This window comes from Trichosurus vulpecula, chromosome 4 (assembly GCF_011100635.1).
Source record: "Trichosurus vulpecula isolate mTriVul1 chromosome 4, mTriVul1.pri, whole genome shotgun sequence".
NCBI lineage: Eukaryota > Metazoa > Chordata > Mammalia > Diprotodontia > Phalangeridae > Trichosurus > Trichosurus vulpecula.
Window position 1 is genome coordinate 182,259,601 of NC_050576.1, and position 13,452 is coordinate 182,273,052.

Here is a 13,452-nt window from a genome sequence, read left to right on the forward strand (position 1 = left end):
ATTGTCGATTATGAAAAGCATTTGATTTCATAAAACACTAAGGTGCTCTTACAAGAAGGTGTCTTCCATGCATTCATTAAGATCATTCAAGATTCCTTGGAAGATGTAACAACTTAATAACCCCATTCCTCATCTGATGATAAACTTTAGGTGAGACATAAAACAGGAAGACAGATGCTTGCCAAAGGCATTCACTGTGATAGAGGAGATCCAATGCAGAATCCAGGTAGAAGATGGATTTTCTGTGGATGATGAGGTCCACCAGATACTCTTATTTGCAAATGACATTGTGTTGATCCCATCAAGTTCCAGAATATTGCAGAGCCTCCTGAAAGAGATCTGGAATCACTCAAAGGAGTCTGACCTGTCACAATCGAAAATAAGGTAAATTGAGGCACAAAGGTCTAAGCACGATCAGTTTACTGGTAAGGCAATTACCAACAAAAGGGGTCTTTGAGCTCCTCAGCAAGCCAAAAGACTTTGAGTGAGGGCTGACAAATTATTTTTATAGACAAAAGGAGAAGCCTCTAAAAATTAGAAGGCAACATCATAGATGGGGGAAATAATATGATTGATTACAAAGTTAGATACAACATAGACATGGAAAACAATGTGATTGGGTAGACATCTGGAATGCAGGCCTAGCAACAACCCCTCCTTCCATCCTGTCACCACAAAATTGCAGGTCAATTGGTTCCACCTGTGTTCTACAAGAATAATGGTATGTAGATAACATATTTCCTCTCATTGTACAAGGACAACAACTAGTGGCAAAGAGATGACAGATTTCCTCTAATTGGTCAAGAACAGCTGGTGATATAGAGATAATGAGTTTCTTCCAATTAAAAGTGATTTATAGGACGGATAAATATTTAAACTTAACTCAGAGGAAAGCTGGTCATTATAGCAAAGCTGAACTTTAAAACTTATGAACTTAACTTAGACACAAAGGAATGTGGCTTTAGGTAGTTGTACAGAATGTTGGTGGTGATAAAGAATAGAATCAATTACAAAATGGAGTCAGAATCAGTTTGATTTTTTTCACACCTGTCCCTCCACATAGGTAAGACCAAGTGGATGAAGAATGTTTGTTGCCCAGATTTAACCATGCATTTGGATGGACACTCTATAAAACTTGTCTGACAATTTGTATGTCTGGGCCAGACAGTACAAATGGACAGGGAGCTGCACCTCAAATTAACTGGAGGAGGAAAGGGAGCTTGGATTGCTTTCAGGGAATTGCAGAGCTCTTTTACTACTCCAAAGTTGCTGTATGGCAATTTTGGACATAGAACACCACTGCCTCTGAAGGACTAAAGATAATGGGAACACTCCTTCCCTTCTTCCATCTTCTTGTATTCACTGAGACTTGGCTCCCTCCTCATGAAGCTACATCCCTGGCCATCCTTTTCAACATTTGTTATACTCTCTGGTTATGATGAGGGAGTCAGAATACCCCTTGTTCCTCTCATTGTTACTTCCCTATTCTCTTCCTCTCACATTACTAAAAACTTCTTTGAGGTTCATGCTGTTCAAATGTATTGCCCAGTCCAGATCCAGGGCATGTCTTCTCACAGTCTCCCAGCTAAGAACCTCACCTCATATTTAACTGGAAAAATTGAGGCTATTCATCTAGAACTCTCTCTTTTCCCATCCTCCTCAACTCACATCTCTTACACATCTTGCCCCCACTATCTCCTTCCTCACCTTTGTTTCACATGGAGAGTTCGCCCTTCTCCTTGCCAAGGCAGATCTCTTGAACTTTTAGTCCCACCCCCTCCTGTCTTCTCCAGCATCCCCATCCTCTCTCATCTTCAGCCAGTCCTTATTTGTTGGCTCCTTCCTCTACCTTCAAACATTTCCATGATTTCCCCATTATTAAAAAAAAAAACCCTCACTCGATCCAAGCTATTTTCTTTATGACTACACTCCTTGAGAAAGCTGTCCCAAGTGGCAAGGGAAGAGATGAGAGGACAGGGAGGTAAATAAACATTCATGTAGTGCCTACTATGTGCACTCTACTGTGCTAAGCAATTTTATCTCATTTGATCCTCACTACAACCCTGTGAAGTAGATGTAATTATCATTCCTATTTTACAGTTGAGAAAACTAAAGCAAACAGAAGTCAAATGCAGACCACACAGCTAACAAGCGTCTGAGGCCCAATTTGAACTCAGGTCTTCTTGACTCCAAACCCAGCACTCTGAATCAGCTGCACCACCTAACCACCCACCATTATAATATAAATTATAAATTAAAAATTAAATTATAAAATCACCACTTTTCATTTAATTCAAAACCCTTTGCAATCTGTCTTCCAGCCTCATCATTTAACTAGAACTATTGTCTTGCTAATAATCTCTTAATTTACAAATCTAATGGCCTCCTTTCAGTCCTCATCTTTCTTGACCGCTCTGCAGCCTTTGACACTCACTGTAAATCACTCTCTTTGGAATATTTTCTTTTCTATAGGTTTTCATGACATTATACCCTAGGTCCTTTCCTTTTCTTCCTCTATACCAAGGATTCTTAACCTGGGGTCAGTGAAATAGTTTTTTGTTTATTTTGTTTTTAATGTTTTGGCAACTACATTTCAGTATAATTAGTTTCCTTGGAATTTTATTTTATTTTTGGAATCCATAGGCTTTACAGGATTGCCAAAGTGGCCCGTAACACAAAGAAAGGTAAAGAATCTCTGCTGCATATTATCATACTTGCTGATCTCATCAGGTCCTGTGGGTTCAGTTATTATCTTAGTGCAGGTGATTTAAGATCTGTATATGCAGCCTTATTCTTTCTCCCAAACTTCAGTCTTGAATCACAAACTTGCCTTTTAGACATCTCAAAGTGGATGTCCTAAAGGCATTTCAAATTCAACATATTCAAAACAGAAGTCATGGTATTTCCCTCCAAAACCTCCCCTCTTCCCAACATTCCTATTTCCATCAAAGGCATCAAAATTTTCCCTCACTCGAGCTTGCCCAAACATTCAATCTGTCATTAAGTCTTTTCATTTCTGAATATCACGTTCATATATATGCCTTGCTTTTCACTCATAGGTGGTGCATCCCCTTATCACATCCTGCCTGGATTATTGCAATGGCTTCTTGTTTGGTCTCCCTGCCTTGTCTCTCTCTTCATTCCAATCTATCCACTAATCATTCAAGTAATCCTCCACTCAGCTGCCAAAGTGATTTTTCCAGAGCACACATCTGGCCATGCCCTTACCAAATAAATTCTAGTGGCTCCCTGTTACCTCCAAGTTCAAATGTAAAATGCCCTGTTTAGCAACTAAAGTCCTTCACATCCCAGCCTTTTCTCACCTTTCCAGTCTTGACTTTACTCCTCTCCACTGCCTTACTTGCTGTTCTTCCATCTACCAACTCCATACCTTTTTGCTCGCTGTTCTTCAGACCTAGGATGTTCTTGCTCCTCAGCTGTCTTTTGACTTCCCAGACTTCCTTCAAGACTCATATGAAGTTCCACTTCTTGCAAGAGGCCTTCTTCCCCTGTCCCCTGTACTGCTAGTGCCTTCCCTCTTAGGTTACTTGTCATTTACACTGTATATGTATATCTTGTATGTACTTGTTTGCAAGTTGTCTCCCTGATTAAAATGTGAGTTCCTCAAGATGTTTTTACCTTTCTTTGTATCCCCATTGCTTAATACAGTGACTGGCACTTTTTATTAAGCCCTTAATAAGTGCTTGTGAACTGAGTGATACAGCGGGCAACGGAAAGTCACTTGATGTGTGTGAATTAGTTGCAATATAGAACACATGAGGAATTCTGAAGAACAGGTGTAAAAGGAGTTGTATAACAGGAAGAAAAGATGAGCTGGTCAGGATGCAAGAGCAAATACTAGTGGATAGCTGGAGTAGTCCTCTGGTACCCTTGAGATGTTGGAAAAAAGTGAAGTCCCCCAACATGTCAGGTGAACCCCCTGTGGTGAACTTTAGAGAACATGAACAAACATTGCACAGGAAGGGCAGGTGTGGATGGATTGTGATGTGCATTATTGGAGAGAACTCTCAAATTAAAAAGATCTCAGAGCTATTTGAATATGATTTTATATATGTATAGAGATATAAAATGTGCATATAGATAGTATCATCAGTCTATCAAAAAAACAAATCATAAGCTTGGACCTGTAGTAACTGTGCCTTTTGAATTGTATCATTCACTGAAGATCATCAACATCTTGAAATATTCCCTAGCATCCCTTGGTCTATCAGTGCTTTGATGACCCTGAGACCTTATTATATGTCCCTCCATGAAAGGCTTTCTCCAGTGCTTGGGTTCTCGAAGTTCTGCCAAGATAGAAAGTTTTGAAAACAAGCTTAGTAACAGACTGCATGTTGCAATTCTTTAGACTGAGGATCAGCCTGTCTGATTTCAAAGAGGCTTATTACAGTTTGGCTGCAGAGTGATGCATATTTTAGCTGTAGCAAATCATGAAGACCATCTGCTGAGGATTAACAAGGTTGTGATCTGTGTTAGTAGAGGGAATACCCACACCAGCACAATTGCAGATTGTTAAACCGTTGAATAAGTAAGTAGGAGGCACTGTTAGTCATTACTCTTTTGCAGCTGCTTGAAATGGTTTCATGTGAGTTTCCATTTTCATGATCCAAATTGGTCTGAGAGAGGTTTAAAACAAGTTATGATAGGCCAAATTGTTCTCTCAAACTTAAAGATTTCAGGCTTTCTGGAACCTGGGGCAGGACTGGTTCCATGAAACTCTCATTCCATATATTTAAATATGCCATCAACAGAGAGTATTTAAAATTGACATTAAATGTCTGGATAAATCTTTGTATGCATTTTAAAATATTCAGCCTAAGTATGCAGAGTGTGACATAGATTTGTGGACATGGCCAATATGAGAATTTGTTTTGCTTGACTATACATATTTGTTATAGGGAGTTTTTTTCCTTTCCTTTTCTTTTTTTCCCTCACTGGAGGAGAGGTTGGAGGGAGAAAAAAATCAATGCTTGATAATTGAAAAAAAATTTAAATTAAAAAAAGTTCATTACTAGAATTAGCTTCCCACTTCCATCTTCATTCTATACTTGTTCCATCACCATATTCTTTTTTTTATAAATTTATTTTTAGTTTTCAGCATTCACTTCCATAAATTTTAAACTTTTTCCACTTCCCTCCCCTCTGCCCTCCTGAATATGGCATGCAATCCTATATAGGCTCTACATATACATTCTTATTAAACATACTTTCACATTAGTCATGTTGTATAAAAGAATTAGAACATATGAGAAGAACCATGAGAAAGAAAAAACAAAACAAAAAATGAGAGTAAATAGTCTGCTTCAATCTGCGTTCAGACTCCATATTTCTTTCTCTGGGTGTGGATGGCATTTTACATCATGAGTCTTTTGAAGTTGCCTTAGGTTCTTGCATTGCTGAGAAGAGCTAAGTCTATCAAAGTCAGTCATCGCATAAAGTGGCTGTTACCGTGTACAATGTTCTCCTGGTTCTGCTCACTTCACTCAGCATCAGTTCATATAAGTCTTTCCAGGTTTTTTCTGAAATCCATATGCTTATCATTTGTTATAGCACAATAGTATTCCATTACATTCATATACAACAACTTATTCAACCATTCCCCAATTTATGGACATCCCCTCAAGTTCCAGTTCTTGGCTACCACAAAAAGAGCTGCTATAAATATTTTGTACATGTGGGTCCTTTTCCCATTTTTATGATCTCTTTGGGATATTTCCCTAGAAGTGGTATTACGGGGTCAAGGGGTATACACAGTTTTATAGCCCTTTGGGCAAAGTTCCAATTTGCTCTCCACAATCGTTGGATCAGTTTACAACTCCACCAGCAATGAATTAGTGTTCCAATTTTCCCACATCTTCTTCAGCATTTATAATTTTCCTGTTTTGTCATGTGAGCCAATCTGATAGCTGTGATGTGGTACCTCAGAGTTGTTTTGATTTATATTTCTCTAATCAATAGTGATTTAGAGCATTTTTTTCATATGACTATAGATAGCTTTAATTTCTTCCTCTGAAAACTGCCTGTTCATATCCTTTGACCATTTATCAATTGGGGAATGACTTGTATTCTTATAAATTTGGCTCAGTTCCCTGTATATTTTAGAGATGAGGCCTTTATCAGAGACACTGGTTGTAAAAATTCTTTCCCAGCTTTCTAGCTTCCTTCTAATGTTGGTTGCATTGGCTTTGTGCAAAAATTTTTCAATTTGATGTAATCAAAATTATCCATTTTGTATTTCATAATGTTCTCTATCTCTTGTTTGGTCGTAAATGCTTCCCTTCTCCATAAATCTGACACATCATCGTATTCTTAATACAGCCTTGATTTTGTTTATCCTCAATTACCTGAGAAATTTGCATAATGTGAACATCACTAATCTTGTAATTTAGTGGAAATCACATTTGGTTTACAAAGCTAGGAGACTTGTGATCACATATTCACCACCCAGATGTAGCAAAATAATGAATAGACTTCTCTTTCAAAGTATATTATCTTCCCTTATCATATTCTGAGTTCTGAGAGTGGTCCTGTTGTTCCTTACCAAGTACAGTAGTTGTCTCAGGATTCATACCAACCATATGTGCTTCTTGGTTTGTAGCTGACAACCCTAGACTCCAGCAAGATGGCACAATGGAACCAGCTACAGCAGCTTGACACGCGGTACTTGGAGCAGCTTCACCAATTGTACAGTGACAGCTTTCCCATGGAGCTGCGGCAATTCCTGGCTCCCTGGATAGAGAGCCAAGACTGGTAAGTCTTCTATTTGAGGTTTGGGTGACTCCCCCCTAAAAAGTTGGGCTTTGCTTTGAATTCAGAGAAATGTTGTGAGAATATTTTAAATTTTAAAAAAATAAATTTTTGAAACAAAAGGGGCACACAAAAGACTTATATAGATTCAGTTACAATGCACTTCTTAAAGAATTAAAGAACAAGCTAAATAACTGGAGGAATAGTCAGTGCTCATGGCTAGGCTGTGCTAATATAATAAAAATGACAATACTACCAAAATCCATTTACATTTTTAATGCTATCCTAATTAAATGACCAAGCTTGCCAAAATAATAGTAAAATTTATTTAAAAAAACAAAACATCTAGACTATGAAGAGAATGATAAAAAGAAGTAAGGATGAAGGGGGAATATCACTTCCAGACCTCAAACTATTACAAAGCCTCAGTCATCAAAACCATCTGGTATTGGTTTAAAAAAAAATAGGAAGGTAGATCTGTGGAACAGATTGTGGAACAGACAATAGAACTCAATAGCCCAGTATTTGATAAAGTGAAAAACATAAGTTACCTAGGGGAAAACTTTCTATTTGATAAAAACTACTAGGAAAAAAAGGAAAGAGGTCTGCTAGAAATTTCGCTTAGACCAATACTTTACATCACTCCCCATAGTACCTTCTAAATGGACACATGACCTTAATATTGAAGATTGTACCATAAAAAAATTAGAAGAGAAATAGATCATGTGCCTCTCACAGCTATGGATAAGGAGTGTATTCTTAACAAAACAAGAGACAGAAGCAAAAGATAAATTAGACAACTTTGATTACTTGAAACTGAAAAGCTTCTGCACAGACAATATTAATGCATCTAGGATAAGAAGGAAAGTGATCAAATAGGAAAAAAATCTTTGTGTAAAATTTTTCTGATAAATAGGATCCAAGATATAGAAACAATAAGTATATATGAGACTCATAGACATTCCCCAATAGATAAATGGTCAAAGGATATGAATAAATAATTCCCAAAAGAACTACAAAGTACTCACAACCATATGAAAAAATGCTCCAGATCCCTAATAATAATTGAAATGCAAATCAGAACAACTCTGAGGTTTCACTTAATACCATGCACATTGGCAATAATAAAAAATAAAAATGTTAAAGACAACAGTCAATGTTAGAGGGGTTGTGGAAAGATAAGCACATTAATACATTGTTAGTGGAGCTGTGAAATGGTACAACCATTTTGGAAAGCAAATTTGGAGTTATGTAAATAAAGTGCCTAAAATGGACATTTTAGTCCATACATGGACCCTTTGAACCAAGAAATTCCATGACTAGGGTTATACCATAAAGAAACCATCAATTAGAAATAAGCTCCTATGTGCTCCAAAATATTTATAGCAGCATTTTTGGTTATAGCTCAGAATTGGAAACAAAGTCGATGCACGTTGATTGGGGAATGGCTAAAAAATTGTGGTACATGAATGTAATGGAATATTACTGTGCTATAAAAAGTGATATGTGTGATGAATACAGAGAAGCTGGAAAGAGCTATATGAACTGATGCAGAATGAAGTAAGCAGAGTTAAGAAAACAATATACCCAGTAACTTGAACAATGTAAATGGAAATAATAGACACACCAAAAAATCAAAAGTAAGTGAAACAAAATTATAATTTTTTATAAGAACCAGTGGGATTTGAATGAAGAGACATGAGAAAATATCTCCAACCTACCCACAGGTGTTAAATATTGCACGTGTTCTTAGCCTTTGTCAATTTATTTATCAGTTGTGCTGACTTTTTTTCCCCTCTCAAAAAAAAAAACCCACTCTTTGTCAGATGGGATGACTTTCTGGTAAAGGGAGAAGCAAGGATATATTGGACACTCTGGTGATGTAAGAAACAGAAAACTTCAGTTAAAAAAAACTTATTAAAAATAATGGAAAATGGACATGTAGTGGGATACGGACGGGGATGAGTTCAATGTAGGCCTTCTCATAGAAAGGTGTTTTCTCACTGACAAGGGAGGGTGCAATAAAGAGAAACAACTCAGGACTTCATTGGATGACAAGGGAAAATGAGCCAGGAACTAAGCCTTTGCTATAGATAATATACAGAATTGCTTGTATATTTCAAACTAAGGAGACCATTTAGAAAGTGAAAGTGGTCAATGGCATGCAAACACTTGCTTTTGGTTGGAATTTATAAGACCCACTCTAGAGTTATAGTAGTGGCTCCTTGTTTATCTTCCCTTCCTGGTTGTGGTTTTCTTTTTGAGTGAACATCCCAAAAGCTCTGTGTTTTTCTGGCTCATTCCCTAATTCTGCTCTTCCTTCCAGGGCATATGCTGCCAGTAAAGAGTCACATGCCACCTTGGTCTTCCACAACCTCTTGGGTGAGATTGACCAGCAATACAGCCGCTTCCTTCAGGAGTCAAATGTCCTCTATCAACACAACCTGCGGAGAATCAAGCAGTTCCTACAGGTAGGGCAGAAAATCTAAAATGAAAAAGAAATTTGACTGTTAGGACAGGACCAGCAGCTTTTTCCCTGTCTTTGAGAACTCTACTCCACTTACTTTTTGTTGAAGTAACCGGAATACCGCCAGAGAGGAGGCTGGTCTGTTTGAATAACAAGAGGAGATGTGATAGTCTTCTCTCAGATCTCAGTAAGTGCAGCACTAGTGTTATGTTACTGGAACTTTCAGGCCATTTCCTGTTACACTTGGAAGTGCAACATATGTTGTTAATAGGTGACTCTAACATAGGGCCATAGCTTTTCCTGTGACACTGGGAAGTGTGATGTTAATTGAACAGTCTCCAAGCAGGGAAGCCAAGTTAACAGTCTGTATCCATGAACTTAAGCTGCAGTTCTTTCCTTTTAAAAGAACAGAACACAACCATATCTCAGCCTTTCCTCCTTCCTCCTAGCCCCGTTTTGAGGCATATGTCCTGTTACAATTGAGAGGATTGTGTGACCCTAGGCATCTGTGACTTTCATTGTTCAGTTCCACAAATATTATGCACTTAGGATGTGTAAAACACCATGCTAGACTCAGCATACAAAGATAAAAATATGAAATAGCCTGTGAAAATGAGACAAGAGTGATGCTGCTCCTACCGTGGCATTTAAAAAGGAAAAAAGTGACTAAATAACCTGCACTGATTTTTTTTAGCTGATTGCATCTTTCTTCTCCCTGTCTCCCCTATCCCCCATTATAGAGCAGATATCTTGAAAAGCCAATGGAGATTGCCAGGATTGTGGCTCGGTGCCTGTGGGAGGAGTCTCGTCTCCTTCAGACAGCAGCCACAGCTGCCCAGGTGAGACATGGGCAAGAGCAAAAAAAGTTTGATAATGTGCTTTCTGTCATCTACTAATTTAATACTGCTTATGCATTGTTGATTGTACCCTCTGGATGTTTTGTAGTAGTTGGAACAGGTTTACACTGAGGTATCAACATTTTCACGCAGTCTCTCTTTATGTATGTTTGGAGATAGACAGATGGAAGTAAGGATGCTTTCTTGACTCTGTCTTGGAGCAGTGTGATCCTAATTGACCCATATGAGCCTGCTAAGCCTGTTTGGTTAGAATGCAGTGCTGACTGGCCAAGAACTAGTAGTGTACTCCCTGTTATGGTACTGAGCTATTCCATAGGATAAAGGGTTTTAAGATTCAAGTCCCATGGTTGAAACTTCTAACTTGTGATAGGAATACCAAGTAAAAGAAAGTAGGAATGTCCCTTGTGTATCCATCTGTGTCCTTATTCATGCAGAGAATATGTGTGGCTCGTTTCCAGCTTTATGGATAACTGTCTTAATTTGTGTTTCCCAGAAGAGAGTCTTGTTACTTTTCCTGGTTTAAAAAAAAAAAGCAACACTTAAATTGACCTTTGGTGTTTGCAATTTGCCAACCCCATCAGGTGTTGGTTCTGCCATTAGGACTAGATAGTTTATGTTCATTCACCATTAGCAACTTGTGCTTAGTAGGTATTCTTCATTCTTAAGGAGTTCTTCTGGTAAGCTCTCTCTGTCTCTTTCTCTTTCCATATCTTAGAATATGAACTTTTAAAGGCAGGAAACATCTTTTTTATTCCTTCCACAAATATTTATGAAGCACCTGCTATAGGCCAGGCACCCTGCTGGGCATGGAGTTACAGACAAAAATGAAGATCACAATCCCCTTATCCAGAGGATTGTGCCTCTGAATAGGTTTTTTCTGAAGTTTATTGTTGTCATTTTTGCCAGATGTCAGCATTGCTGATGCTTAGGCTGGCAGTGCCCAGGGAGCATTGAGAGCTCCTTGGCTGCTGGGTGCAATGCCTGGCTCACTGCAGCTTCGGTTTTCTGCTGGTGTGGCAGCATTCCACGGTGATGCTGGGATTGGAGAGTGTGATTTTCCGTTTTGTGCCTGTACCCATATGCTTGTTTGTTCCCTTTATGGCAGCAAGGAGGGCAAGCCAACCACCCCACAGCTGCCGTGGTGACAGAAAAACAGCAGATGCTGGAACAACACTTGCAGGATGTGAGGAAAAGAGTCCAGGTAAATGAGCCCAGCCTGCAAAGGAGCCACTCCTTCAGAATTCTGTGCACAGCACTCCAGCCTCTGTATGCTCTACTTGCAGGGTATAGGTTCATTTTAGTTCCATCTAGGGGACATATTTATTTCCTTCTCTTCCATCTTTTCCCTCCCTTCCCCCCAGAAAAAAAGAATTCTCATATGGGATGTTTTGCAGGATCTGGAACAGAAGATGAAAGTGGTGGAGAATCTCCAGGATGACTTCGATTTCAACTACAAGACGCTAAAAAGTCAAGGAGGCACGTAGATATTAGCAATATTAGAAAAAAATCCTCTGCAAAAAGTGACAGCTCAGTATAGAGGGGTGAGGGGAGGTGGGGGGGAAGAAGCTTTGTTGGCTAGTTTACCCTCTCTTAGGCTCTGGGGTCTGTCAGAAGCTGTTGGTGCTTGAGCACTAAGGGCTCTCTAGAATCTGTCCTGTGGATAGTTAGCATCTACCTTTCCTTAACAGACATGCAAGATCTAAATGGAAACAACCAGTCGGTGACTAGGCAAAAGATGCAGCAGCTGGAGCAAATGCTGACTGCCCTCGACCAGATGCGGAGGGTAGGAAAACGAGGCACTTTCTCCTGATCCTTGTCACAAGCACTGATCCCTTGTAACAGCGTGGCATTGCTTTTCCCACTTTTCACAACTTCTTTATTTTGACCCGATTGTAGAGGATGGTTAAAATCTCTATCAGAATATTTCCTATCTGGTTTCCAAACAGGGAATTGTGAGTGAATTAGCCGGGCTTCTTTCAGCCATGGAGTATGTGCAGAAGACTCTCACAGATGAGGAACTGGCTGACTGGAAGAGGAGACAACAGATTGCTTGTATTGGAGGTCCTCCCAACATCTGCCTGGATCGCCTAGAAAACTGGTAAAGGATAAAGAGGAACTTTTTTGCTCTTTTCCCTAGAGTTGTATTCACTATGGATATAGTCAGAGCTCTAGGCCCAGGCCCAGGATTAAGACTAAATACTAAACCTGGGGACTTTTAAGTACACAGATTTATTTCTGGGCATAGTGGTGGGCCTAGATAGTCTTTGCTGCTAAGGAGCGTGATGCTGAGGTTGGTGGATTGATTAAGGTCAGAAGTTCTGAACTAAAGCTAATCAGGAGTCTTTACTAAGTCTATCACCAGAGTGGTGAACCTCCAGCAGCAGGGGGCCATCAGGCTGCTCAGGGATGGTTAGAAATGGAGCAGGTCCAAGCTTCGTGCCAGTCAACAGTGGGATCAGACCCTTGCATGGTTACTATACTTCCAGCCTCGGCTGGACTGGGAGGCCCAGCTTCAGAAAAATAAATACACATAAGGATTTAGTTTTGTGATCAATTAGTGTTTTAAAATGCTTTTTTTTTTCAATGAGGAAATAGGAGGAACCTACTAGGACTCGAAGGAACTAAATACTAGAGATGGAGAGCTAAGTGCCTGCCTAGTGGGGAGTTCGTAATCCCTAGGGTTGCCTTGTCTTTCTCCTCTGGGTCTTTGGTTGTTTTAAGACCCTTTTATCTGTGTTGTAGCATTGAGAGAAAACACTAAAGTGCGTGCCATTAACCACTTGTGTTCTTTTGTTTTATGCACTAATTCACCGATGTCAGGGTGAACTCAGTCTTGCTGACCTTTCCCCATCTGTGTGCATATGTGTTATCACTCTCTCAGAAGAGTGAATATGCTGTTGTTTGGATGTATGACTTCTTATCTCTAAGGAACTACTGGTGTGGAAACCTCGTCCAACATTGTAGTTTATAATAATAATAACAGGCAGCATTTATATACCACTTTAAATTTTACAGAGTGCTTTACAGTTATCTCATTTGATCCTCACAATTACCCCAGGAGGCAGGTGCTGTTATTATTCTCATTTTATGAAGGAGAAAACTGAATCAGACAGGTGAAGTGACTTGCCCAGGGTCACACAACTAGTGAGTGGTAAGGCCACATTTGTGCTGGGACCTTTCTGACTCCAGGCCCAGCATGCTCCCCTCTGTACCACCCAGCTACTTCTAACAGCTCTGGGGTACACTGAGAGGCTAAGACACTCAGTTATCATATGTCAGAGGCAGGGCATGAACTGAGGTCTTCCTGTCTCCAGGCCAGCCCTCTGCCACCACTCCATGCTACCTCTCATGAACAGATTT

At 39.4% G+C, this 13,452-nt stretch overlaps 1 protein-coding gene across 5 annotated transcripts in view; it reads left to right on the plus strand.

Moving 5' to 3' along the window:
• STAT3 (signal transducer and activator of transcription 3) overlaps positions 1–13,452 on the plus strand; it is a 56,066-nt gene that overhangs the window by 24,277 nt on the left and 18,337 nt on the right. For all 5 annotated transcript variants that reach the window (XM_036754879.1, XM_036754878.1, XM_036754881.1 and 2 more), the window contains 7 exons: positions 6,620–6,771; positions 9,095–9,239; positions 9,976–10,074; positions 11,198–11,293; positions 11,487–11,568; positions 11,781–11,875; positions 12,039–12,190. In XM_036754879.1, the coding sequence (XP_036610774.1) occupies positions 6,644–6,771; positions 9,095–9,239; positions 9,976–10,074; positions 11,198–11,293; positions 11,487–11,568; positions 11,781–11,875; positions 12,039–12,190 (797 nt within the window). In that variant the 5' untranslated portion in view covers positions 6,620–6,643. The remainder of the gene's footprint in view (positions 1–6,619; positions 6,772–9,094; positions 9,240–9,975; positions 10,075–11,197; positions 11,294–11,486; positions 11,569–11,780; positions 11,876–12,038; positions 12,191–13,452) is intronic.